We start from the raw sequence: 26,816 nt of genomic DNA, 5'->3' as shown, positions 1-26,816 counted from the left end.
AGGAGAGAAACTAAAGAAATTCCAGCTGCCAAGCTGCAATAATTTGCGGTAAAAATATATCCTTCTTGTTTTTTTTTTTAATAAGATAAGATAAGATAAGAACTTTATTTTACGTGGCACTCCACTTAGCTAAAAGCTACTTTACAGGAAGCCCACAAACAAACAGATATAATAAAAAGAAAATTATTACATGCATGGCAAGATATGAATTTTTATTTTTGGAGTGGTGAAAACAATATTTTATAAACAAGCACAGTGAGTGAGTAAAATATTGCATGCATTAGAAAATATTGATGCATTGAGTTTGCCGCAAGTTAAGCATTACATCTGAAATTTAGCATGACGTTAGTACGACAGAGCTTGTCATGTTTAATTACAGTAACTTGGCATGACAGTTGAATAAGACCTTACTGTGCTAATGTCAAACTTACTTCATGCTCTTTGCTAAAAAAGTGCTCTGGTTTTCAAACTTAAAAAATACATTCTGTGCTAAATATGTAAAAAAAATTACTGTCACACATAAGACTTATCAAGATTTATTGTGACCTGAAGACCGCTGCTTGTAGCAACCAAAAAACTGGGAAGTTTGGGTGGGTTGTGTGTATTTCAATATTCTTTTTCTATTTTTTAATTTTTTTTATCAGTTGTATGACTGTATAAAATTATTCATTTTATGATAACTTTTGCAACTGTAGTTGAAAGTGATGTAGGATCAGATAGCAAGGCTGTCCAATTCATACATGCTTTAAATTTGTCAGATTGGATTGTAATCATAGTGTATTCCATCTTGAGTTTCAACCACAACTGTCAGGGTCCCACAAATATAGAGCCCAGACGCCCAGGACAAGCTGAAAATTTTACTTGGCAAGTGTTCTGTTTCTCAAAGAAGCCCGCTGGGCCGTGGTGGTTTACTGACAAGTAATTTTGTGTAAAATGCCGAAATTGTAATATTTATCTTTTTCTAATAAAACTTGAGACATCTTGGGGTACATTTAATACTGACCTTTTTGTTGACATGTTGTCAAGTCTGGTTCGGTGTTTTCCTGTTTAGTCACAAATTGAGCGAGGCCGGAAATAGATTTCAGCCGACTTGTCGCGCAAACCTAAATTTTGTAAGTAAAACCAAAGTAGAATTTCAGTTTGTGCAATTTGTGACTAAACACAGAGCAGTGACTGTCCGTGGCTGTCGCGCAAAAACATCGTTGCGAGGTAGGGAGAGGCGACATTTCGCTCGAGATGGCGCGTAAATCTGTGACGTTTGCGCCAAGGTAACTGGCCGCAGCTGTTGCGAAAAACTTCACAGAGCAAAACTGCGAAAAGGGAGCTAAAATGCTGGCTCAAAATTGTTTCTTCTTGGGATTCTGACAGGTAATTGTGTTCCAAAATTATCCAGCTTTCGTTTGATACGAATTTGGTTGCAAAGAGGTGAACAAGTCGAACGTTCAAAGCTATTTTGCTGAGTGTGTTCAAATTGTGTGGCGAAAAAGTTGCCTCCCTTGTCAATATTTATATAGTAAAGTAAGCAGAGCTCAGATGCAGATCAGCTCGCGCACAACTCAGTACATGACAATAGTGCTGTCGCGTAAATTTTATGCAAATGAGCACTATAGAAAACCACAAGAAACGAACAACGTAAGTCAATAATTTATTAATTTATTTCTTTTTCACAACTTTTGTGGACTCCCTGTGATGAGACGTAAAGAATAATGTTTTATCTAAGCCATAGAGTCAACATGTTGTTTAAAATGAAGAAAAATGTTGTGGTTACCTGCAATTTTGCTTTTGGCACAAATACATTTAGAATATTGTACTTCCTTCACTTTTTTACTTTGCAAATTACGGGAATTGATTTTGATAGACTTTCTTTCGTCGTGCTATATTTTGGACAACCAGGTCCTCATGCTGGGCAAGTGCTTTTTGCCTCCCACTTGCCCAGGGACAAGTTTTGTCAAAAATATTTGTCGGACCCTGAACTGTAAAAATGTCTTTTAGGAATAAGGCAATCTATCACACATTCACAGCTTTCACTTTTCGACAGCTTGTTGAGGAACTTGAAGTTTACTCTTGAACAAAATTAATTTTACCCTATATTGTAGCTTATTGCTTTGTCCACAAAACTATAGCAAGAGATTGAATTGGCTAAAAACAAAAGTTCCAGACTAGGAGATTGCTGTGCTCTCTTCAAATCTGTAAGTTACATTTTTCAAGGCTGGTTTTTACTTGGGATGCCCTGAGGGCAGCCTGTGTATAAAATTGGGCTGGGTATCTTTTTCTTTGTCGTCATATTTTTTTTCTTCATGGTAGCTTTAAATCTTAATCTGCACATTAATTTATTCCTTAAACTCTGCTCTCTCCTAGAAGGGATCTATTGTTCTGATTGTCTTCAACAAAAAAGGCCTGATCAAAATTAATTCCCGACGCGTATACCACGAAGGAGGGGACCCACTCATCCCTACCTGTGTGACATCAAAGTAAATCATCATTTGAAAGGTTTTTTTCAATGGTGGCCACATGTATGCATTTAAGACTCTCATCTACCATTTTCAGAAAGAAAACAAACCTTTTTCAAACGGTAAATTGAAAGAATGACGGTGGAAATTGGAGACTACACAGCGACGTTGATCTTAGGAAAGCTTTGTTTATGTTTGTAACTGGGTTCTCAGATTGCTCAGTGGGAACCTAACCATTTGAAAGGTATTTTCTGGGGTATCCTATAAATCACATCAAAAGAAATGGAGGAGGTCACAGATTGAATTGACAAGTGCCCAAAATGAAAAAATTAAAACATTTAAAAATTTCCTGTTCCTTGTACAGATTGGGTATGTCCCTAAACTATAGCTTAATTTGCAGCTCTCAGTGCATTGGTTGTTGTCAGATATTAACCTGACCTAAAAAGTACAAAGATAAAAAGTTCCAAAAGTTGCAGGGGTGGTAAATCGAGTCTTGTATAGGAGGGGGGCATGATAGTATGCCTTCTATGTGCAGATCTTTCCAAGATCTTTTAGTTGTGCAAATTTCACACAAGTTGACTGAATATTGAGCATGTAATTGCATCTTGTGCTATATGGCACTATCGGGGCTTAAAGGGTTAAGAAGAATACCTTGTGCTTTATACGGATGCTTTGACCTTTACGTTCTGACCTTTAATTTGGAGACAGAAACGTTTCTACAGTGATTATTTTTCAATAGTAAATGTGAGTCAGTGTTGTGCAGCACCCAGCAGGATCATGACGTCATCAGAAAGTAATTTCCGGTATGATTTCCAGTAACACAACGATAAAACATCACGCAGTCTTTCTAAATAAAACTATATATTTAATTATTTCAATTGCGAATGGAGGATAGTTTTAAAAATCTGTAAAACATACAACAGAAATAAATGAGGCCACATTTAGCACCCCGCGGAAATGCCATTAGGGGCATCTTGTTATAATAATATAATTATTAAGCTTTTGACATTTAGAACAATCTGCTTTGTGCATAATCATGAAGACACATATAGTCTGTGGTACATTTACAAAGAGTGACAATGGATATTACTTGTGTCCTATATAGTTCCCTTGTTTGGGAATTTGATATACAGTCGGACCTCTATTAAGGGGCCACCCTGGCAGTGGGGACAATGAAAACTGGCCGCTTTACAGAGGTTGGCCGTTTAATAGAGGTAGTCAGTATAAATTGGGTAGAAATGGCAGTCAACGTAATTTTATTGTCTCTTTATAACAAAACGCTCAAAAGTGAACATATGTGAAGATAAATGCAAAAATCATTGAAACAAAACATTCAGTGCCCTGTATTTGGGCATTTCAAGTCCGTGCAAAGCTCTAGCTCTAACTGACAGAGAGCATGTAGTCGATAAGTACAGTATTTTTTTAGTGTTGAGTATGTACAGAGACGAGTTCTGTATTCAATGGCTAAAATCAAAACTTGAGGAGCAAGGATTTCTATAGACTTGCAATAAAATAGTATATATATTTTCCTGCACATTCTTTGGGTGTAGCAAAACAGTGGGTGCTCTATGTATCTATTATCATGTTTATATCGCACCAGATGTGAAAGACTTGCGCGTGTATTGCAGCTTGTGACCTGTCACTAATTATAGTAGAGAATAAATTGCAGTTCTTGTTGTTATCAGTTATCACCTACATATTATCTGTCACCATTTCGCTTGAAAAGATAATTTGCTGGCCGCTGAATAGAGGTAAAAAACAATTAATATTAAACTTGCAATAACAAAAAGGTGGCCACGGCCGCTTAATAGAGGTGGCAGTTGAATAGAGGTATCGAATACAGCACTTTACTGACAAATAATTCGGGACTTTGGAAAGTGGCCTCTTAATGGAGGGTAGCCGTTTAAAAGGTGGCCGCTTAATAGAGGTCCAACTGTAATTGTTATTATATGTAATTATAATGTTCAGCTCCAGCAACTTACAATGTAAGCTAATAAGACTGATCTGTACAAGCTCAATGCTTTTTCCTTTTAGAACTATTTATGTGAACTTAAACAACTGATATTTCTTTTTGTGTGTAAATTCTTTTCGCAACGCTTATTCAGTACATTGAAATAAAGTGTTAATAATACAAAAAATTGCCAGGCAGAAGAAAATCAACCATACAAGAAGTAACTGAGCACTAGTTGATTATAATTAACCTGTTGCTCGTTTACTTCTCGTTACGTCACTGCACAAGCTTCTATAGATTAAAAGATGCGCCCCTTTTTGGTGATGGGAGGCCACAAAGTGTTGTTTACCTTGCTTAGCTGGGTCTGCCAAATCTGCGAGTCAGTGAGCCATATCATGCTAGTCATGCAAGTCACATGAGCCATTTTTTTTCTTTGGTTGGTCTGGGAGATCATTAATCATTCTGTTTTCTCACTTCAGTTGCCAGAACTATAGCCTCCCACGCAGATGTTCTTAGGGGTTCGTCACATGTTCCTGCCCCAGGAACGTGTGACGAATCCCTAAGAACGTCTGCGTGGGAGGCTACCAGAACTATTGCTGGTGCGTCAAACTGATATGAAATATGGTGGAAACATCTTGGACACATTTTTTTCTTTGTTTTTTGTTTTTGTTTTTGTTATTTGGAGAAAATTTTGTCTATTCAAAATCACCCAAGATGCGCAAAGAAATAAAAACAATGCAACAAAAATTTATTAAAGTTCAAGACTTCAGTAAAAATTTTTCCCAAGGGAAACATACGGCTGCACCGCTACTTGAAAGGGTATCCATTTACACCTGTCATTCATTGATATCCACATGGAAATTCATTCAAGAAAAAAGAAGTACAGTACAGCTACTTCAATCCCTGCGTGTTAGTGTCAAGAATGGTGAGTAAATTATGTCATTTTATCAGGTTTGCTCTTTAATAAATCAGTTATCAGAGCTCTGTCAGTTGGCTGACTGCTGCATGTAGTTGTCTCTTTCCTCAGACAAGTCTTTCTTCAAAACTCACCACTAGAGTTGCAGAGGCTAGTTTCAAGATAGCATTCGACCCGTCAGCTGATAACTAAGAACTAAACCAGAACCAGAACTAAAATTTATACCTATTTGATTGTTTTCAGCTTGGCTTCTGGTTGGCTGATATTTAGAAAAACGTCCTTAGTGATGGTTGGTGTTGTCCCACTGTAAGAATTTAAGATTGTGATCTTATTCATCTTGTTCCGATGCTCTTGTTCTCATGCGAATGTTAATATAACAAATAGAATTCTTAACATAATTTGTACTGTCTCGCATGACTCACATGGCTCGCACCTTGTCTCAGTCATGGCTCAATGACTCGCAGATTTTAAACACCCTTATTAGCTTTTCTAGTCAGTGCATCAGTGGATGGAGGAAAGGGTGGGGAATATGTGAGGTGAAATGCACCATGTGTTGGAAATGTAGGTTGATACATGGTAAATGATTTTACTGCACTTTCAAAAGTTGCTTCAAAGGCTAAACTGAGTTTTCACCAATAACATATAGAGAGGCCATGATCTGTTAGCTGTACTCCAAAATATCAATTAAAGAACATTCATCATTAGTTATAGATTATAAAATGCAAATTAGCATAAACATAGAGTGTTGTGCCCTGTAGGGAATGTTATTTAATGAGCTATTGTTCCACTAGACCAGAGTTGTTGCCCATGACTTACATACATGTATGTACACATTTGCACTGTTTTTTTACTGTTATTGTGCTAGGAACATGTTAGAACAGTGGCCAATAGTAGCCATCGAAAGTGAAAAGTGGAAATCAAAAGTCGATTTAGTGAATAACAAAGTCAAAACATAAAACTAATGTGGACGTTTTAATAAATTATTTTTCGTTTAATCTGGGTTTAAGCAGCCTTTTTCAAACTCTTTTGTCTTTTGTGTCCAAAGTTTGGACCCTCCTTTTTTTGGAATAAATTTGTGTACTCCATCATCTAGACACCACCATAATCAGCATACATGTAGTATGAGGATTCCTAGGCAGTTGTCTCCAACTAACCTACTTGTCGGCTTTCCTGATCTCCAATGCATGCTCTGATTTTCACACGATTTCAATATTCGTAATTTATAGCTACTTCTTTTCTTAATTTATTTGCTGAACTAAAAGTATATATACATGTGTATTTAATACTTACACTGAGTATTTCAAAACACATCACCTGCCACAGCTCACTCAGGAAGAAGTGCATATGTTACAACAGCTACGACTACAACAGCTAGGCCTGATCCAGCCGCAGATGCAGCAAGTCCAGCAGCCTCTACAGCATTTTTCATCTCAAAATATATCACCCTCCAATATACAACACTCACAGCAACAGCCCACCCAGAGGGTGATGCAACATGTACTGCAACAGCCTCAAACCTTGTCATCTCACACTGAGTCCATTACGCACTCAAGTTCACCTCAACAGACAAACCCATGTAAGTTTTGCAGAAATATCTTTTTTGTTTTGTCATCATTGTTGTTTTTTGGGTAGTTTACTGTGCAAAATGTTTGGGAAAGTGATGTAGATGTCTTTGTGCAAAAGGGCCAGCTCCTTGTGATCTTTGCTTGTGATATTATTTTCAATTGGTACATAATGAACATTTTAGTTTTAATATCAACATGGTTTTCTCCTCGCAGTTCTCTCCATATTATGTTTTAGGGTGGTGCTAGTTAGCAGAATTTGTTTAAAAGTCATGACTTCCGTCTTGGGCCCAGGTGGGTACTGCAGATTTCAAGTGACGGGGATGATCGAATAGCATGGGGGGAAAAATCAAAACCCCCAAAAAATCCCTTGGGCTTCCAACGAAACCAAAAAAATTAAAAATAAAAACATTAGAAATTGAATGTTTGTGTTTGTTTATTCTTCATACCATCTGAAGTTATCTTTTCTGCATTTGGTAGTCATTCTAACAACACTCGAGACACCCAAGAACATCTTCTGTTTCAACAATAACATTAATATTATGCAGAATGACATAATGCGGTCGGGATACGTGGGCACTACCACAAATCTCCAGACTGTTTTGAATACCCCAAAAAATCCCTACTTAAATCAAGCCACCCAAAAAAATCCCGGCCGGATTCAAATATTTTGAACCTAAAAAATCCTTCGATCATCCCCGTCACTTGAAATCTGGAGTACCCCCCTGGGGTCTTGGATGCAGAGCAACTGGTCATTAAGGGGCTATTAGTGGCACATGAGCAACATTCCAACATGAGCCAGACTTGTGACCTTCTTAACACTGTGATCTCCCAAATACCTTGCAATACCAGTTGAAGGCCCAATGTACTTTTAGCTTGTTTGAAAAAAAGTTTCCCCCTTGTTCCTGACTGACTGATCAATAAATGTCTTTCTCATCATCTTTTGGTAACATACATGTAACTGTCGGCTTTTAATAATTTTATGCGGTCTACAATCAAGGTCAAAAGGATTGGGACACATTCACATTTAAAGGTTTTCCTGCACAAGTCTGAAATACACATGTATGACATACCCAAACAAAAATTCTGCTCCCCTGTACCCCACCCCCTAACAATGTTGAACTTATGTAAGAACAATGCCAATGTGGACTTCAATATTGTGTTTGGAGAGGGTGTGAGGAAGTAATATGCATAATTGGAAACGCATAACCCGGCTCCTTTAATTTTATACTTGGTCATGCTAAATTTACGTTTTAACATTAGTCCCAAGCCCTATTGTCCACCATTGTACTTTACCATGTTTAAGGCATATCTGTTGTGTATCTTGTCACGATCAGTTATGTTTTCCCACAGCTCAGCCGCTGCTCCATTCTAATTGGACTGGACAGCCCTATAATACTACAGGAATTTGTATGGGATCATATGAAGAGTACAACCAGCATGGGGGGCGTTTATTGAAGGAAATTCAAAACAAACAACAGGTAATCAGTACGAAATACTAACTCAATAATTAAATAGACTAGTTAACATTTAACAAGGAAAATTAACAAATTCGTTACTATTGGTGATAAATAAAATAATTACTTACATGGTGTATTACTAACAAGCAGTTGGGTGTGTGTAGTAGCTTTTTTGTGTCCTATACTAGGGTCAGTCTAAAGTAAGGCCCGGTTCAAACGTCGCATTTCAAATGTGCCAAATATAACTCCTATTTTAGTCGACTAAAATAATTAAATGCGGCATTTGATTCAGACGTCGAATTTAATGGTGCCGAATTTAACTCCGTCCGCCTTCAATGTCTTTGTTTTCGTGCTACCAGCTGACGAATGCGGCTTGTTTGCAGTAATATCTTCATTGCCAACAGCGTGCTGTAAAGGTGTGGGTCGAGTTAAGGCCAAGATGACTCATCTTGGCCTTCACTCGACCCGCGCCTTTTCATTGTTTCATTGAGGCACGTCTCACAATATGCCACAGATTTTCCCTCTTTCCACCCAGGAGTGTCCTTTTCATTTTCAAACACCGAGCGCCTCAAACAATAATAATTACTGCACGTCAAACAAGTATATTTTATTTTTAAAAAGCACGAACTGCACATTCCTTCGCTTCCCGCCATTTTTTCTAAGTGCTGTTTATACTCCTCTGCGCATGGCATTTACGGATTGTGGTTACAAAATGAATAATAATAATTTACTATAATTTATGTATTATATTCGGTACATGTGAAATGCGACGTCTGAATCAAATGTCGAACTTAAGTCGAATATTCGACTGTTTCAGTCGCAGATTCGACGTAAGTCGAATTTATTTCGAAACTGTTGAATTTAATTGATTCAAACGTCGCATTTCACGTGCAGTTAATTCTCGAATTTTATTCGGCACATGTGAAATGTGACGTTTGAACCGGGCCTAATACACACACAAAACAGTTTATATAGAGGGTATCTTCCTGGGCCTGGTTATTTGAAAGCCAATTAAAGGTAATCTACAATATTTTAATTAAATGTTAACCAAGGCTAATTTTAGGCCAATGTTTAAGAAAAGTCAAAGTCGAAACTGAGGGAGAAACATCTTTTTGAAGAATCTTTTTGGATCAGTCATTAAACTCAAAAGTTCATATAACAGCTATGGAGCTTTGAGCTCTATACTAATCATAATAAAAATATTATGGCAATTAACCCAAGTCTCTCTTAGTTGGATACTGTTGAGACCATTTACAAACTGTGCATGTAACAGAATTGTCCCTCTTGAAGAAACCATCTTTGCATTTCATGTACATAAGGTGCATGTCCATCTGCCTTATAAAGGAGATAGTAGGCTAAAAAAAAGATTGTTTTGTGGCCCTTTCTAAAGTTTAAAGGTGTTTTCCAATCGGTTCGCTTTACTTCTCTCAGAAGCTGAGAGAAAACAACTTTCAGAAAAACTGTGCTAATAAACGTTTTTAAGAGAACCTGAGAATTTCAAGATTGGTTTTGTTGTGTGCGGAAGTACCATAAAAATCTGGCTAAGGTGTTGTCAAAAATGAGCAAAAAGAAGTTTTTAATGGCATTGTTATTATAAAAAATAACAGTAAAAACAATATTTTAAGAGTCGAGGCCTCCATTCACCTGACGGTGGTTACATGATGGAAGGGCCGGCGCAACGATTTCTTCAAACCTGAAGAAAAGCTCTAACTTGATGAGTTACAACTGTCTTATTCAAAGTTGAGCCTACAGATTTGTTATCACATGGGAACGTTTGTTTAGCTTCAAAATCACTTCAGACATTGATCACTTAACAGTTGGTTCAGTTTTTAGGCTAAAGTCATAAGTTTGTTGGGTTAATTCTTCTGTCCATCTGTCTGTCGGTCAGTCAGTCTATTGGTCTTCTGTCCATCTGTCTGTCAGTCAGTCAATCTATTGGTCTTCTGTCTATCTGTCAGTCAGTCTATTAGTCTTCTGTCCACCTGTCTGTCAGTCAGTTAGTCTATTGATCTTCTGTCCATCTGTCTGTCGGTCAGTCAGTCAGTCTTTTGGTCTTCTGCTTCACAGTGTTTAATTCACAAGACATTAATCAACAAAAGGGTGTCACGTTTTTTAATCTAGATACCATATTGATTCACATGCCTTCGTAGGGATAATATCACCCCTCTCTCTCCTCCTTAGAGGATTCTTCATACACAAAATGTAAATAAAAGGCAGTCTATGACTGTGTGTGGCTACTGCTTTATTTTTGTAGAATATTGCAGTAAAGAAGCAATGTTGTCTCAAATTGAGAGCCCTGGGTAAATGAACAGCTCTAGTCAGTGCCAAAATTGTGCAACGTAATTTGATTGTGTTGTCGTATGGGAGAATTTGGTAAGCGTTGGAGGATTCCGGTTTGTTTACACTTTATTACACAAGGGACAGTAATAGATATGGTTTGGCTCTCCCATGGTTTACATAAGATCGCATGGTGAAGAAATTTTGTGAATCAAGACACATACATAGATAAACAGACAATAAGCTTTCTTAATTGAAAAAGTTATTCAGACAGACCTGTGTTTACGCCTGCAAATAAAATTTGTTCAATTTTTGCCTTGAGTGAAGCTGTATGTGAAGGCGACCGATCCAAGCGAACAACGAGTCACTAAGTTTTCAAATGGGGCGAACAATGCGAAACACATAATTTTGACAGTGCAACTCAAAAATAGTTAACTGGAACAGACCAACTTACTCAAATGGGAAAGCCTCCTCAAAGAGTACCACAATTTCGCATTGATGTAGTAAGCTTTCCCCGAAGTAACCCAGCCACTCCCATCCCGAACGCATTCACTTTAGAGAATTCCTGAATCATAGTGGGTGGGAGGCGTACCTTTGACGGATGCCCATTAACCGCGAGTGAGGTGATTATGTTGCCTTATTAAGTCTGGTGAACATTCTCGATATTCCGGTTGCTGCGGTGTTTAGCTTAGGAAAAGGCTTACCTATAATGTACCCAAGTAACCACAGTCAAGAAGAAGCTGATTTCGACAGCATTGCTTTGGTGGGCCATGAAGCGGAAAGCAACTTCCATGGCGTACAGCAAATGGACGCAAAAACAACAGATGTACTCGAAGAATTAAATTTGAAGTATGGAGTAGGGCGAATTACTGAAGATCAAATTTGCCCAAAATGCGGGGAAAAATTGACAGCTATTCCCAAGGCGTCTATGAGGGGAACAATGGTCTTCTGCAGGTCTATGCCGACGACAGTGTGTTTTGTAAAAATTGTTTTAAGAAAGACTGGAGGTGCAATCAGCGGCGAAATGAAAACGAAAGACAAAATCAACATATTACACTATAACGAGGCTAAAACGTTATTATTAAGACTAAGATCCGATTAAGGAGAAGGCGACGATAGTGGGCGAGATTTGACCGCCATCTGAAGCGCATTGACCGATTCTCCTTCCTTAAAAAAAAAAAAAAAAAAAAAAAAAAAAAATTTGCGAAAGTCTCAACTGACCCGCTCTTCAATTTGGAAGAGTTTCGTACAATTCATGCACATTTTAGGCATTGCAATGGTATAAGTTAATCATATACAGGTATGTTACAGTTTATATGTAAATTGTTCTGTTTTACTGTGTTGTTATATTATAATTTTTAAAGTTGTAAAATTTGCATGCAGATAGTTTAATTATAACGACTGGTGTTATTAAGAAAAAAAATTAATTATATAAAGTTAAAATCCACTGTCCAAATTTGAGTCCATTCCATTCTGTAGTTTTGGTGAGACGATCGGGAATCATTTGCGGTTCAATTTGGGGATCATTTGCCGTGCGAGGATCACTTGCGGTACAATTTGGGGATCATTTCCCGTCCGGGGATCATTTGCGGCTCAATTTTGGGGATCATTTCCCGTCCGGCAATTATTTGCCGTTCAATTCGAGGATCATGTCCGGTCCGGGGAATCATTTGCAGGGATCATTCACGCTTTTCGAATAGAAAATCCTTGCCAATTCTTGCTCTTTCTCGCCATCATACTTTAAGTAACGGATGTTGACAAAAAAATTGAACGGGGAACATAATACAGCGTTTTTCCGCAAGAAATGATACCAAGTCTTTGGCTGTGTCAAAAATTCCCGAAAATTTCACGCTGCCCAAATAGAACTCATCCCTAAGACCTACAGCCAAAGACTGTCACCTCCTCAAGCAAAGCTCACAATATGCAACCCTTAGTCCTTGCCCGAGTAACTGAAAGTTACCCGTTTAGCTCAAACGAGAACTAGGTAGGGAGCATATTAGTCGAGGCAGGACGCTGCACTCGTAAGACTTCTTCCCTCACTAGACTTAATGATATCCTCAGGAAAACTTTGCTTCAGGAAGCCAAAGAAAACGCAAGGTCTAATGAATTTGTTCTGAGCACAGAGCGCGCCGAATTCAAAGCGCAATCGTTGTGCGGTTTATGGACATTTGAGAGAGAATGGGGCTGACTGTGCCACATACAGGCACTAGCGGGGGGGGGGGGGGGTGGGGTGGGAAGAAAAATAATTTTGTTTCACGACCGTCTACTAGTTACCCTTGTAATCTATGAACTAATTGATGTGAAATTCAATGGGAAACGCTAAAAAAAAGAAATGAATATCTTAAAAACTTTATTGTCTGTAGCCACCTTCTGGAAGATTAGCTCAGATACATATTATTATTTTTTTCTTTTCCCTGTTGAACTTCAAGGCTTTCAAGGGATTTTAGGGGGTAAATTTTACCCGTTACCGCCTGAAAGGGAGAACACTGAATTGCTAAGGCCAAATCATCACTTTTGTCGTTTTTGTACTGTGGTCTCCAATTTTTGCAGCACAACACTGTTCAGGCTAGATATTCTCATAAATAAAGCGGCCATTAAAAAGGAGTCACTTGTGAAAGGTTTTGAAGCCAAACAAATCAACTGGCTTTCAATTGTTACTTCATCGTTTTGAATGAATGAATGAATGAATGAATGAATGAATGAATGAATGAATGAATGAATGAATGAATGAATGAATGAATGAATGAATGAATGAATGAATGAATGAATGAATGAATGAATGAATGAATGAATGAATGAATGAATGAATGAATGAATGAATGAATGAATGAATGAATGAATGAATGAATGAATGAATGAATGAATGAATGAATGAATGAATGAATGTCAGTCACAACTATGTTTACATTTTAAATTGCTTTACGCTTGCTTTTTTGCCATAAATGGTGTTAACTACTTTTGAATGGAAATGAGCCTGGCTGTTTTCTGATGACTTATTTTCTTTAATATTCATATGGCTTAATATATTGTTTAAAACATTTTTGAACAGAACGCGCAACCTATGTTGACCAACAACAGTTGACCCATGAGCTACCGTTGCCTCCGGTTGTTATTTGGAGGTTGTAATACTAAAGTGTTTTTCTTCCTATGTCCTGTACTGTGCGCCCGCAACAAAGTTTAGCAGAATTGCAGAGGAACTTTGTGATAAGAGGATTTACTCTTGTTTTCAGGTTCCTTTTACTCAAATGGCTACCGCTATACCTCAAATAACGCAGTATGGACCACACCAAGCAGTGCAGGGACAATTTTCTCCAGTGTCTGGGCCCTTACAGCCTCAAGGAAACCTTGGATGTCAATCATCAGAGTGCAAAAGACAGAAAGGATTGTTAGAGGATATGGTACAGCAATTGAGCACCAACCAAAAAGAATCGAAGGCAAAAGAAGAAGATCTCAAAATGAAGCTACAAACCCGCGAAAAGGAGCTGAGGGATCAAGAACAGGATAATGTTATACTAACTAAAAAGCTATCAGAAGCCAATGAACGTATAGCTAATTATAAATCCCAGCTAGAGACACGTGACTGGGTCATTTCACGCAACGACATTAAATCAACAGAAAGACGCCTAGGGAGCGGAGGATATGGTTCTGTTTTCGAGGGCAGGTATCGTGGCTGTGCTGTAGCAATAAAGAAACCTCATTGTTTTCTTTCTCCTCGTGAACGCAAATCATTTCAACGGGAAATGGACATTGCTTCGCGCTGCCGTCATCCTTGCTTATTGCAGTTTATTGGTGCAACAAATGATGAAAAGAATCCCCTGTTTGTGACTGAACTAATGGAAAATAGTTTACGAAGCTTGTTATATGAACAGTCAAATGAGAAACTCTCTGATGCCGATATTGCTATTATCTGTCTTGATGTAGCTCGAGCACTTAACTATCTCCACCAGAGAAAACCCACTCCCATAGTTCACCGTGATGTCAGCAATGGAAACGTGTTGCTATGGCGATGTGGTAAAAAGTGGAGAGGGAAATTGTCAGATTATGGCACCGCTAGATTGGTGGAAGAGATGATGACAAGGTCTCCTGGAACTATGATGTATAGTGCACCTGAAGCAGCTACTAGTTCTCAAACAGTAAAGGTTAGTGGATGATAAGCCTTTGTTGGATGAGATTTAGCATGACAGCGAAAAATTATCAAGACAAAGATTCGGGCTATTTACCAAAAACAAAAGTCGTCAAGGTAGACAACAAATACCGAGCTCTTGACAGTGTTATTATCACGTGACAACTAATCCAAAAATTGTGTAATGATATAGTCAAAACACCAATTTGATTGCAGTTTTAGGCGAACTTAGAAAGAAGTCTGTGGGAGTGTTTTCGGTGTAACTAAAAATCAATTATTGCGGGCAGATTTTTGGCATTTTTTTGTGAAATCTCGAGAAAACTAAAACTGATTACTGTCTCATTTCTTTCGAATGTAGAATGTTTGCTATGAAAAAAGACCTTTCGAAAGAAACGAGAAAGTGATAAGTTTTATTCTCCGAAGATTTTAGTGAAAAATGCAACAATGTACCCGTAATAATTGATTTTTTTATTTACTTGAAAACGCTCTTAAAGGGACAGTATCACGCTATTTTTAGTAACACATTGAAAATCGGAAAGACGCTATTCGGTTGATACCAGCCACGATATAATGACAAAATTCCATTAAAAGACTATCAGAATGCAAAGAAACTATCCACGGATATCTTCGCCGGCAGATAACCACGATAGAGAGGGGTTCAAATTTGAAAACGTCTGGCAGACGTTTTCAAATGTCGCTGTTGTAACGCACTAAAAATCGCCGGTTGTACTATATTTTGGTTCAACCTTTTGTCTTAGAATCACTATTAATATTTCTTTAAATTAGCGATTGAGAAATTAATTAACACAGTGTTCAAAGTTTAAATATAGTGAATTTTGGCCAAAAATCATGATATCTCTCATGATACTGCCCCTTTAAGGACTTTTTTCCAAGTTCGCCGACAGGTTATCCAGGTCAAGTAGTTTAATCATTTAAGTTTTGTTGTTTTAAATCGATCACTAGATCTCGAGATAATCGACGCTATGTAAAATGAAGGGCGTTAACATTTTTGTCGCTTGGTAGCCAACAAAAACTGACTAAAATTTAAATAGTTTGTAAAGGTAGTGTAGCTCGAGGGAAATCGAAGCATGCCATTGATGACAACTTTTGATTTCACAAGGTTCACTCCAAGGTCAGGCCTCCCCTAAGAAAGGTCTGATAATCAGGTCAGGTTTTGGTAAAAGAAAATAGAAATTCAAATAGGTAAGGAGTGAAATCCCTTCGTTGTTGTTTAGGTTGATGTTTACAGTTTTGGAGTTCTCCTTTGTGAAATGAGCATCCAGGAATCACCAGATCCCGATAAACGAAATGAACAAGTGGCTCTCATGAAGAACCGAGAGTTTAGACACTTGGTAGAAAGATGCCTGGCACAGGATCCTGATCTGAGACCAGACATGGACGAGGTCATTAAGACACTGGAGCAGTTTGATGACACATCGTAGTCATTATTATCTTAAAAACATGTGAGTTTTAATTACCTTTTCCAGTAAATAAACGCTCTTCTACGTGGACTTTGTAAGTTGAGAGTGCCATGGCAGCAGTGCCAGCGAAGAGGTAAGTTATAGACTAAGCGTACCATTGTTATAAAAATTGTAACTTGTTTTAAGTCGCCTGCTGTAGATATTAAACCCGTTTACATTAGAATTGCAAATCTTTTTTTTTATTCCTTTAGAAGTAAAAAAAAAATTCGGACCTCTCCGGGAACAAAAATTCGTGAAAGTTTACTTTCTACTTTCTGAAAGATTTCTGTAGTCACTACGGTCAGCTGGTCTTATACGACAAAAGTGTTTTTTATGTTTTTTTTAACAATTTTGACCTGTTCCTCTGCAAAGGTTGAACAGGTGTTCCTCCTTGCCAAGCAAAAACAAATTTGTATAAACGAGAACGTAACACCTGTCAAATGAAGGCTTTTAGAGGAAACCTTGCTCGTGTACAGCCAATGTAAGAGTCATTGTAGTCTTAGAATTTAGCGATTTTCATATGGAATGTCGCTGTTTGATACAGGAAGGTTTGTGTTTGTAGTCATTTGAAAATTGAATATTTTGTAAATATATTTTTAGATGTATTCTGTTATATTGGAATGTAAGGGTAAGTTATGGCCTCAAAAGGATTTTTAAGATGACTTTCAAAAAAAAGAAAACCTCGAACGGTTGCCTTTTCTTAACCATTTGTTTTGTGGAAGTTACAATGTAGGTCGTCGCCTAACTTAAGTCAATCGTGTTCACCACAAACTACTTTATGAAAAGATGTCATGTCACGTTTTGTTAGTTCTCCTTGTGGATCAGCCAGTGATTGATCAAAAGCGTTTTATGGTGTCTCAGGCACTGAATGACTCTTTCACTGTTTTGCAGGTTTACGAAAGTCATCTTAAAAGGCCCTAATTATTGCTTTTATTGAATATTTAACTTCTTCGCCAGCTCTATTTCTCATACATTTAACCAAGATGAATCATTAGTCTTATGATAGTTTAATTAGTTATACTTTATATACTATTAGCGCTGTGCTCTCATTGGACAATACCCGTCACGTGGTAACAAAATCGGACGATACTTATCAGATAATAGCAGTCGTCTGATTCGATATCCGTCGCTTGTTTTATCAGCGAGGAGAAAACCAAAGAACAGAATGTCAGATTTGAAGCCATTTCTGATTAAACGCAATCACAGTGTAATAAAAGCGAGTAAACTAAGGATTAATCTCGCGCGTTCGAGCCTTACACCTTAAACGGCTACTATATCTGTAACTGTAAAAGTATGTTCTAAAAATGCTGTGAATACTGTATACCAGTTAGGTAGTAATGGTGAGATTTGTAGCATAGTGTTGTACAGATTCAGAAGTAATTTAATCGTATATACGACGTGTCATGCTGTTTATTTAAAAGCTAAGGTACATGTTGCTGGGCGAAAACCAATTAAGGCTGGTTCGATAATTAACTTTTTAAAAGACAACTGTTTCGTGCCGTTGCGTTTAAGCAACAGAAGGGAATGAGCAGAGTTTGTCGCGCTCGTAAAGCCTGGGTTTTATGTTAAGAAGGCCGTCTAGTGTTAGCATCGAAACGTCGTGTATAAAAACCTTTGACAGGCAACATGAACCTTCAGCTACTCGTAGGTTCTTTTTTTCTTTTTTAAGAGATTCGTTGAGTGACAGCCGCAACAACAACTGGTATCTTTAAATGCATGATTATGAAATCATACAGTATTGCAAAAGCACGGAACTTATGTGCCGATCAATTCGAAACTGTAACATCCCCCAGGCATTTGAACTATTGAAAATTAGACCGTTCACGGGGCCAAAAAGCCGTTCAATGTCCTACAATTAAATGCTCCCAGACCTCTCCTTGAGGAAACATTTTCAGCTTTAACCACATTAATTATTCACACTTTGCAAACATTGATGTATTAATGACACCTTCAAAACTATTTTGAAGCCGTTTTGAGTGTGCCGTTCGCTTACAAATACGAAATGTTAAAATTCCACACTCAGGAAGGGGGGGATTTACACGCTTCCCATCGTTCTTTGCGTTGCTTGAGAATGAATGACTTCCGATGAAAGCTTTGAATATGTGTTTTTTAGTCGAAGTTCCACATGGATTTTTTCGCTTCACAAATCAGAAATGGCAAGTAAACAGTTTTTACTATGTAGCTAAATTCTCAATAATGAGATTTTAAAATGTGTTTCTTTGATCTTATAAAAATAATTTTAGGAGCATTATTTGTTGGTTTTCATCAGCGCTTTTTTTCACAATGAGTGGTAATAAGCATTTTGAATCGTTCATGCGGCACACAAAGTAACTGGTCGAAAGCCAAAGATTTTAAAAATCAACACTTTAAACCTCAAAGTTTGCTATGAAAAGAGTTGACCTCTATTGACCTCTCGTTTTCGCCCCAAAATTTGCTGTTGAATGTAGGTTATTTCTGGTGTCATATCAGTCAAATGTGAACGACTTACCGCCGTGGCGAAGATTGTTTTCCTAACGTTAATTTCTTTATAAATTGCTTCTCTTGCTCGAAATGTCGGGTTATACGGGAAGTGAAATTTTATTCTGTTGGAATCGATCAAAACGACGCCATGAAAAAGGCGATTTAACCGGAAAAGCGGCGTGTTACTGTTAGGTAGATGTAGAACCGAAATGAAATAAACAAGCACAGCGGGAGCGATGCGCATTTTTTAACAGGCATTTCAATAAGCTCTGTCTTATAAAATGCTATTGAAATAATCTAAATCAGAGGAATTTTCGGCGGCTTCTCGTTAACTTTCTCTGTCTAGATTAATGCAAGTGGACTGCACGTTTTCCTTCTGATGTTTTTCCAATAAATAAATATGCCAAAACAGTTGATACGATTTCCTCTTGTTGTCTTTACGAATTCGATAAGATTGTCGTGACCTACGAAACCTTATGAGCATACTTTGGTGATAAAACACATTAAATATAACAGGAACACTGCTGGCAGACGAATAAAAGAAGATTCATTGGGATGTTGGCTGTTGTTGAACAATAAAATATTCGCCGGCGGGCTTGCGAGCCTCACGGCGTCTACTGTCTAATGCGATGATCGCGGGTGGCCTCGCGTAGATAATATAGTTTACCCGCAATGCACGATGGGAAGCGTGCAAACCCCCCCCCCCCCCCCCCTTCCACTCAGGCATGGTACAAGGACAAATGCCCGGGATATGCCCGGAGAGGATGTTGAAGGTTCGAATTGATCGATGCATTAGCAAACAAACAAACAAACAAAAACATACTGTAATCTGATAAAGATAGAGGAAGAGAAATTAAGTTACATCAGTCTTAATTGAAAATAATATGTTGGATATATCAAAGCATGGTAATAATAGGATTTTCATCAATAATGTATCAATTATTTTTGGTATTTGGACGGTGATACTGTACTTTCTTGAAAGCCCGTCCCTAAATTTCAAGTACATTTAGGAAAGTAGAAAAGCAAGTTAATTTCGTCTTCAGTTTGATTAGATCGACAAACTAGGAAGGGCCTATTGTCCCTCGGCAATGTATCATATCTACCAATTTCAATGCAAGGGCCTGATAGAAAAGGAGCGTAAGTGGTTATTTGGCCCTGGCATCTAACCGTTAAGTGATTCCTTCCTTACCCGTTTAAAGCTAAAAGCTCTTAACGTGACAGCAAGTCTGTAGGCTCTAATTTGGCCTAAAGATTTGTTATCGCTTAAAACAATAGAAAAGGCATAACTTGACAGTTGGTTTAGTTTTCATAAGCTTGTTGGGCATTCGAGCTCTTTTTAAAAATCACAAAGTAAATGTGCAAGAACAAGTGACACAAGAACCAGTCTGTATGCATCCCATACTAGAACAAATTAAGTTTAATTTGAATGCCAAGACAAATTATCACTTAATTGCGCCATTTCTCCACCGGGCCCTTTCATTCAAGCCTCTTGTAGGGTCTGAAAAGTACTAGGACGTATATTTGTTCTTATAGTTGTTAGAAAATTCTTGCTTTTAGAGCGCTGAAGAAAATGTAAAATATATTTTTCTTGTATTACATTTAAATTAACATATTTTATTTTAGCGCCATTTTAGGAAATTGATTCAAAATCAATTATAGAATTCGGATCGTTTCTCGTAAGATAAGAGTAGAAGCTATTTTTGTAGAAAAGAAAATATCTATGGACATTAAAAAAACTTGTTTAAAGAACAGGGTCATTGTCCTTACTTTGAAGATAAAGGGCGAAGTAAAGTATGTTTTCACTAATTGTGATGTTTAGAGGAAACCAGTTTCAGCTTTAAATGTCACATTTGAAGGTGTAAGCCTGGTTCTACCTTGTTAGATAAGCATCAGACGCGCAGAGCCTTTGATTTTCTTTATTTTATCCCCGTTCTTATCTTACATTGGTTCCCATTAGTGAAATAAGCACAAAAAAGAGGCGACATCCTCATGCGGAGCACGGCTAAGCTCTTGTGCCGTAAAAAGTGCGAAGCGCTTATGTCACACCGATTCACACTTGTGAAAATTCAAGAAAATGTTGTACTTGCGCTTATCTTAAATCAGTTCGCATACAATTTCCTATGCCAATGCTTATCACCAATTAAAGAAATATGCTTTCCTTGATAAGTATAGCCTTGAAAAATTTCTATGATTTGATTGTCAATGTGCAAACTAGACTCCGCGCTTCAAGGTATAAACGAGATTAAAGTGAGATTCGAGAGTTCGGGAATTACGAGTTTTCGAGTTGCCGCTGTCCGGAAGAACTCAGGTATAACTGAGTCAGTGTATGTCCTAGCTTGCACCATTCTCCACCCCAGAGCCGCTCCTTCCCGCCATCAGTCATGCGCAAAAGAGAAGAGCTTACACTGACTAATCCGGCCACACCTGCTAGCATTAATTTTCAGAGCAGTTGTCAGACCATGTCACCCCAGGTGCATGCGTGCGTTGATAGGAAGCACTTTGAAATCGGTTGGCCCAGCTATTTCAAATAAGGTCGGAGAGTGCAGGAGGCTGTTTTCATCTGTTTGAACCGCGTTCATCTTTGGAAAATTAGCTGAATGTTTCATTTACAAACGTTCTTCAGTAATTACAGAAGCTGTTTGCTGTGATATTTTTGAAAGCTTTTGGTAATATTGCGCAACTTTGTTGTTGTTGCTGCAATCGTTCGAGATAAGTTTATTTCAAGGTATGTTACACTAGGCGTCGTTTCATTCAACGTGAGTCGCAACGGCGCAACGAAACTGTGAGACAAGCTGCAAAGCAAATTACCCAGTGTAACACCGCCTTAATGGCTTAAAATTACAAATTAGCCGATTCATCATTCAAGAAGTGAAATTCATATTTCCTTTCTCAGCTCAGTTTTTGATTACTAAATCCATTGCCATCAGCAAACAGGTATTGCTAGAAGGGAATGCGATCAATCCTGTCTAACAGAGCTTGTTTATAAGGGTATCTCGTGGTAAGTACTTTCTGATTTACTCTACTAATTATAAGGGGCCAATCACATGAACCGATTTGGTCCGGTTAGCCGGACAAGCTCGGTTTCCCGAGATGAGTTTCAGCCTGATATTGCGTGAGGCGAGCCAGCACAGCCTGGCTAATTTTAGACGTCGTGTAAAAAATGGCTCCCATTACGAGAATGGATTTACTTTTGAATAAGTGAATGACCACCGCAGTTATGTCCGAAAAAAAAAAAAACAACAACAACAACAAAGAAAAAAACAACTCAGGTTTCAAACGTTTAAGCCTGGTTTTCTTTTTCACTTATTTATTCTTTCATCCACAGTTCAAATATATGTTTGCCATATATTCCACTCCATGACTTCTTTGTTAATTTATCATTCAAGTAGCTTTATGGTTTGCTGTACACTTATTACTGATAAATTTTGCTGTAGTGTGGAATTTTGTTGTGACAAATTGCTGGCCCACTGAACGGGATGGAAAATCTGAACCCGATTAGCCGGGCTTGCGAGTGCCTGGTTCTCATGCAACAGGGTTTAAGCCATATTTCCTTGAAACACTCCGCTCCCCCATTTAATATTGATCTCATATAGTTGCACGTACAACATTTCACTTACGATCAACATTGAATGGGAAAGCGCGAATAACTCGAACAAACTGTTTCAAGAAAGGGTTTTGACACAAACTGTAGCTGGACTGAAATCAATTTAGACTGTGGTTTAAACAACCACAATTTAAATACCTCAGACTTCGTTTAAGCAACCAACCAGAAAACGTTAGATGTTACACATTGAATGACGCAGCAAAATGTTACTTCAAGTCACGTAGGAGAGTTAACTAAAAACAATCATTTGCAATGTAATTGCCTTTTTTATTGTAAATGAATCCTGCACACTGTTAAATCTAAAGGCAAAATCTATTGTGTCTTAATATATAGTGTAAATATGGGCCAGTATATCCTGTACATTGTTATCTACGATTATATTTACTTCAACCTCCTCTACAGGTGCCAGCTACTTTTGTTCTTTCTGTGTAATGGAATTGGCTTTGCCGTCATTCGTGAAAGCTGAAGCATTAAGATTCATGTTGGCTTGCACTGATGATATCGCTCCTCAAATAACAGCCAGGAACAATCATGAAAACTCGACTAGTCCTAGTTTTCACAATCAAACCCTAGTACATAAGCAAGCAACTTCTTGCTAGCTAAAGTTCGAAAAAAGAGCCTTACTTCAGTTCTTGCGAGAGTTTGCTTAGAGTTAACAGATTTTAAGCGGTGGTTTTGCGTACAGGATAAAAATTCTAAAATTATCAAAATATAAAAAAAAAAGTATGAAAATGAATTTTTTTCTCTTTCGAAAGTGATTCAAGCAGATTCTTCTTCATTGCATGCTTCCCTGTTAACAAAGTTCTATCTTAACGATAGAACGTGGTGAATGGTGATAAGTAATCTGAAATACCAGCTATACTATTCAGTTTTTGGTTTTTATTTAAGGGAATATCTCTCTTGAACTAAGGCTGAGCGTTCTTCATTTTTGAAGTTGGGCTGTTCTAGAAACGTCCTTGTTTAATTGCAACTGAGAAAACAATGTGTTTTGCAGAAAACAAACTCTAAATCAACAACAGATCAGTTTTGTTGCACACCTATAGCAAACTATGTTCAGTATAAAATGGAGTCAAAACTTTCAATACCAGCGCTTTCTGTATATATCATTCTTAAGTTCTATTTCTAAGAGAACGAGTTCACAACTGTACTTGTTCTTCCAGAGAAAAATAATTTTACTAGCCTACACGATTCATGCTAATTAGATGACTTCGACATGACGATGGCTAGGCAGTCGACATGATCTAATCGGTCAGGGCGGGAATCAACGCTTACGTTGCTGTGAACCTCCAGCGGAAGCTGGTGGTCTACGAAGATTTCTAAGATCAAGGAGTCTAGGAATACAACCAAAACAAAACAAAACAAAAAAACATCCCGTAGAACATCACACGACGCCACAAAGGCTAAACTACAGTACAAATGCACTACACTTTTGAGTGATATTTAATATGACAAGGATACTGTTGTGGTGGTCTTTCCTGAAGAGCCATTATCCAGAAGAGGAAACGATAGCTTTTAACTGCTGCATGGTAGAACTCAGCGGAGTATTAAGCTTACGATCAGGCGCAGTTTCGTGTCCCTCGCTAAACTATTCCCTCGGCAAAACCAAAACGAAAGCAACTAAATGATGTCTAACGAACCGCTGCGCCAAATGAAAATTAATGCTTCCGTTACAAGTTCTCTTGAGCGTGACAATTCGTAACTTTAATTGCTTCCTAGAACCCTCGTAAAGACTAAGAAGCCTAATAAGGTAGTGTACGGGGGGAGGGGGTGGGTACTTTCTCTAATGGTCTATACGGTGAGGCTCTGCCCGAAAGGGAGACCTTTTTCAGGCTGGAGGTTTTATAAATTAAATGGGGAGGGATTTCACGAGCTGAAGCAAAGGAAAGGTTAGGGAAACTGTCTTTTAGGTATTTCAAAGGGAATTTCAAAATATCTCGAACAGAACCAACGAGAAAGGATCGGAACGTTTGTACTGTGGGTATGTGATAGGGGTACCATTTCCTATGGAAGGTAAAATGAATTAGCCTCAGCCAAAAGAGCGTCTGCGAGGGAGACTAAGAATGAATGGGTTACAAAACGTTTAAACGCAGAGAACCACACGACGCACAAATAAACTGTTTTGAATACTTATCGTTGCCGGATCTCTTGTAGTAGAAATGCAACTGCCAGACGTCACTTCACGTGTAAATAAACCAAACTGATAGCAGGGCTGAGACTACGGTAAAGGCGCAATTTATTTGAGCCAATATGGGATCCGTTGTTGTTGGTTGTAATTCCAGAGGACACCTTATGTCTTAATCACCGTGCACCAGCAAGTTGAAGTGTATTAGGGAAATTAGGATTGTTAGTGGCTGAGGTCTTTAAAGCGTTCACGAATTAATCACGCTTTTAGTTTCTCCTACGTGCTGTTTTCACATCTCAGGCATTCAATCTTGTAGTGAAGATTTGTTGATTTGTATACGTAGTTATTTGTCGTTTGATTTGACTCACTTCTCCTGGGTAAATAAATGTGTTTGTTAAAAAGGTCACCTTTCCTGTCAAAAATGGTGTATTGAAGGGTAACGGTGTGGACCTCGTGGGAGGAGCCTCCCCATATAAAACTTTCTTGAGTAGCCCCCCTCTCCTCCCTCTTGGGTAGTTTTTGAAAACTTTATTGATACTAGAATACAACGCCCAACTCGAAGCCAACAAAAATCGAGACCGCCAGTAGATTGTGAACTTGATAGCCAAGAAGTAATGGACTGGAAAGCGGTCCTCCTCCAAAGAGTTCGTTGCGTTCTTCTTCCACGATATCTACTTCAATTTTCAACCTCGTGCCCAGGGTCTTTTATCTCCCCACCCCAGAGGGAGCGGCAGGGAGCTTTCAGCGAAATGAATCAGTCATTATCAAGCGAGCCCCCCCCCCCCCCCCCTCTTCCCGGGTATTTGTTTGTTATTTGACATGCCTTTCAGCAATGGTGAAATTAACATATTTTACTGCTTGAGTCAAATACGTACCTATTATTTAGTTTAATTTAAGAAGACTGCCCTGCAAATAAGGCTTTATAATCATCTAGGGAGAGATTTAATCAGTTCCAAAAGTCATGTACACATACATCTTGAGTATCCTTACGTAGTTCACATTCTTCTTTACACTGGCCTATCATCTTCCCACTTTCGTACGGAGGCAATCTATGCCGAGGAGGCATGGTGGCTATAGTTGTATTGTGAAAAATCCGCGAATGATGATTTCGAGCTCTTTTTCTCTCTGAAAAGTTTGGCTTGCTCATTTTGCTGACCTAAGTCACCCAATCACGTCACGGTTTAACGATATTTTAGTTAATATCAGCTTAGTTTTATAAAGATGTTCGGATAGAGTATGATAAAAAAAAAATGCCTACTTGCCAAAAATAAAACCCATCCCAGAGTGAAAAACCTGGTAAGTGATAACTCGCTAAAATGGCCTCAAATCAGCACAAAATAGCAAAACGACAATAGGCAATAGACCTTAGAAGCAAGGTATGTCATTATTATTAAGAACTTTCCAGTATTTGTACCTCCTAAACCCGGTCGTAAATACTCCATACAAACTCTTATATTTGAGCAGTGACCGCTGTTACACAAGATCATCGCTCACAGCTTGAGCTTGGGCCGCCTATGTGTCATGTCACTGTCGTGTTAAGTTTTTAAGCACTCAGATCAGCCTTTTACAGTTCAGCTACTTATGTTTATTTTGACTGATTAGATCTTTCACAGATCCAGCTTATACTAGCAGCATTTTGGTTGGCGGTCCTTTGTAATTTATTCTGTGCTAATATATCACCCCAGGACTCTATTGTTCTGGCCCTTTTTCTTTACAAGAATATTGAAGCTGAAGTAAGAAAGTGAAGTCGCCTCTTATGCATGGATTCTTTCTATAACTAGAAAAAACCTCCGTCCTGTTCAAAACGACAGTGCGTCTTTCCACGGTCAGCTCCCAAAATAATATTATTGAGTGAATGAAGAACTTATTCGGCTCTAAAATCGTAATTATGAAGCTTAAATTAAATCACTATTGTCGTGTTTCCGCATCCTTGTAAAGCTTGGAGGTAGTAAACAGTGGATTGAACTTTGTTCAAAACTTTAAAGAACAGCGAGTAGTTTGATAGATTTTTTTTTTGACACAGGCATTTTCGAAAAAAAGAAAAATTCGAGTTCTCCGAAGTTGGCCCTACAGGAGCCGCACCTATAAATGACTTATGACTTTTCGATTACTAGTTCGGATGGCCCACCGTCACTGAGCTGCAGGAGACTCGTGGGAGCTCGGCCGTTTAAAAAATCTTGCTTCAAACTATAGCCTAATTAATGCTGGGATTTGAATGTTGATTAGTGGTATATGTGAAGTAAACGTGATGCTATGTTTTAAGCCTGGCGAATACTGGTGGATGTTTTTTTGTTCAGTCAATGACACAAGCATGACAGGCTGGCTTCCCACGCGCGTTCTTAGGAGAGTCGGTCTCTCGAGAGCTCGCGAGGGAGGAAGTGAGAGGACCCTGGGAACGAGGCTGGAGTTTGGGCCTGGGGTAAACAACAAC

At 38.2% G+C, this 26,816-nt stretch overlaps 2 protein-coding genes across 8 annotated transcripts in view; both read left to right on the top strand.

Moving 5' to 3' along the window:
• LOC146473886 (uncharacterized) overlaps positions 1–26,816 on the top strand; it is a 130,630-nt gene that overhangs the window by 73,854 nt on the left and 29,960 nt on the right. For 3 of the 7 annotated variants that reach the window (XM_085117850.1, XM_085117853.1, XM_085117849.1), the window contains one exon: positions 19,793–20,465. The exons of 2 other annotated variants lie outside the window; for them this stretch is intronic. The gene's annotated coding sequence lies outside the window, so the exon portion shown is untranslated. Of the gene's footprint in view, positions 1–16,293; positions 17,358–19,792; positions 20,466–26,816 lie in introns of those variants that run through there. 2 more of the 7 variants (XM_085117854.1, XM_085117856.1) reach the window with 2 other exon arrangements.
• The window catches only part of LOC146473888 (putative serine/threonine-protein kinase DDB_G0281745), a 59,320-nt gene that overhangs the window by 4,910 nt on the left and 27,594 nt on the right, over positions 1–26,816 (top strand). Inside the window, exons 3-6 of the mRNA XM_085117874.1 lie at positions 6,641–6,893; positions 8,233–8,360; positions 13,847–14,755; positions 15,975–16,499. Of these exons, the coding sequence (XP_084974000.1) occupies positions 6,641–6,893; positions 8,233–8,360; positions 13,847–14,755; positions 15,975–16,181 (1,497 nt within the window). The 3' untranslated portion in view covers positions 16,182–16,499. The remainder of the gene's footprint in view (positions 1–6,640; positions 6,894–8,232; positions 8,361–13,846; positions 14,756–15,974; positions 16,500–26,816) is intronic.

Source organism: Pavona decussata, unplaced genomic scaffold (assembly GCF_977016875.1).
Source record: "Pavona decussata unplaced genomic scaffold, jaPavDecu1.1 SCAFFOLD_92, whole genome shotgun sequence".
Lineage (NCBI taxonomy): Eukaryota > Metazoa > Cnidaria > Anthozoa > Scleractinia > Agariciidae > Pavona > Pavona decussata.
Note: the sequence above shows the minus strand (reverse complement) of the source record. Positions and strands in the feature narration are given on the sequence as shown.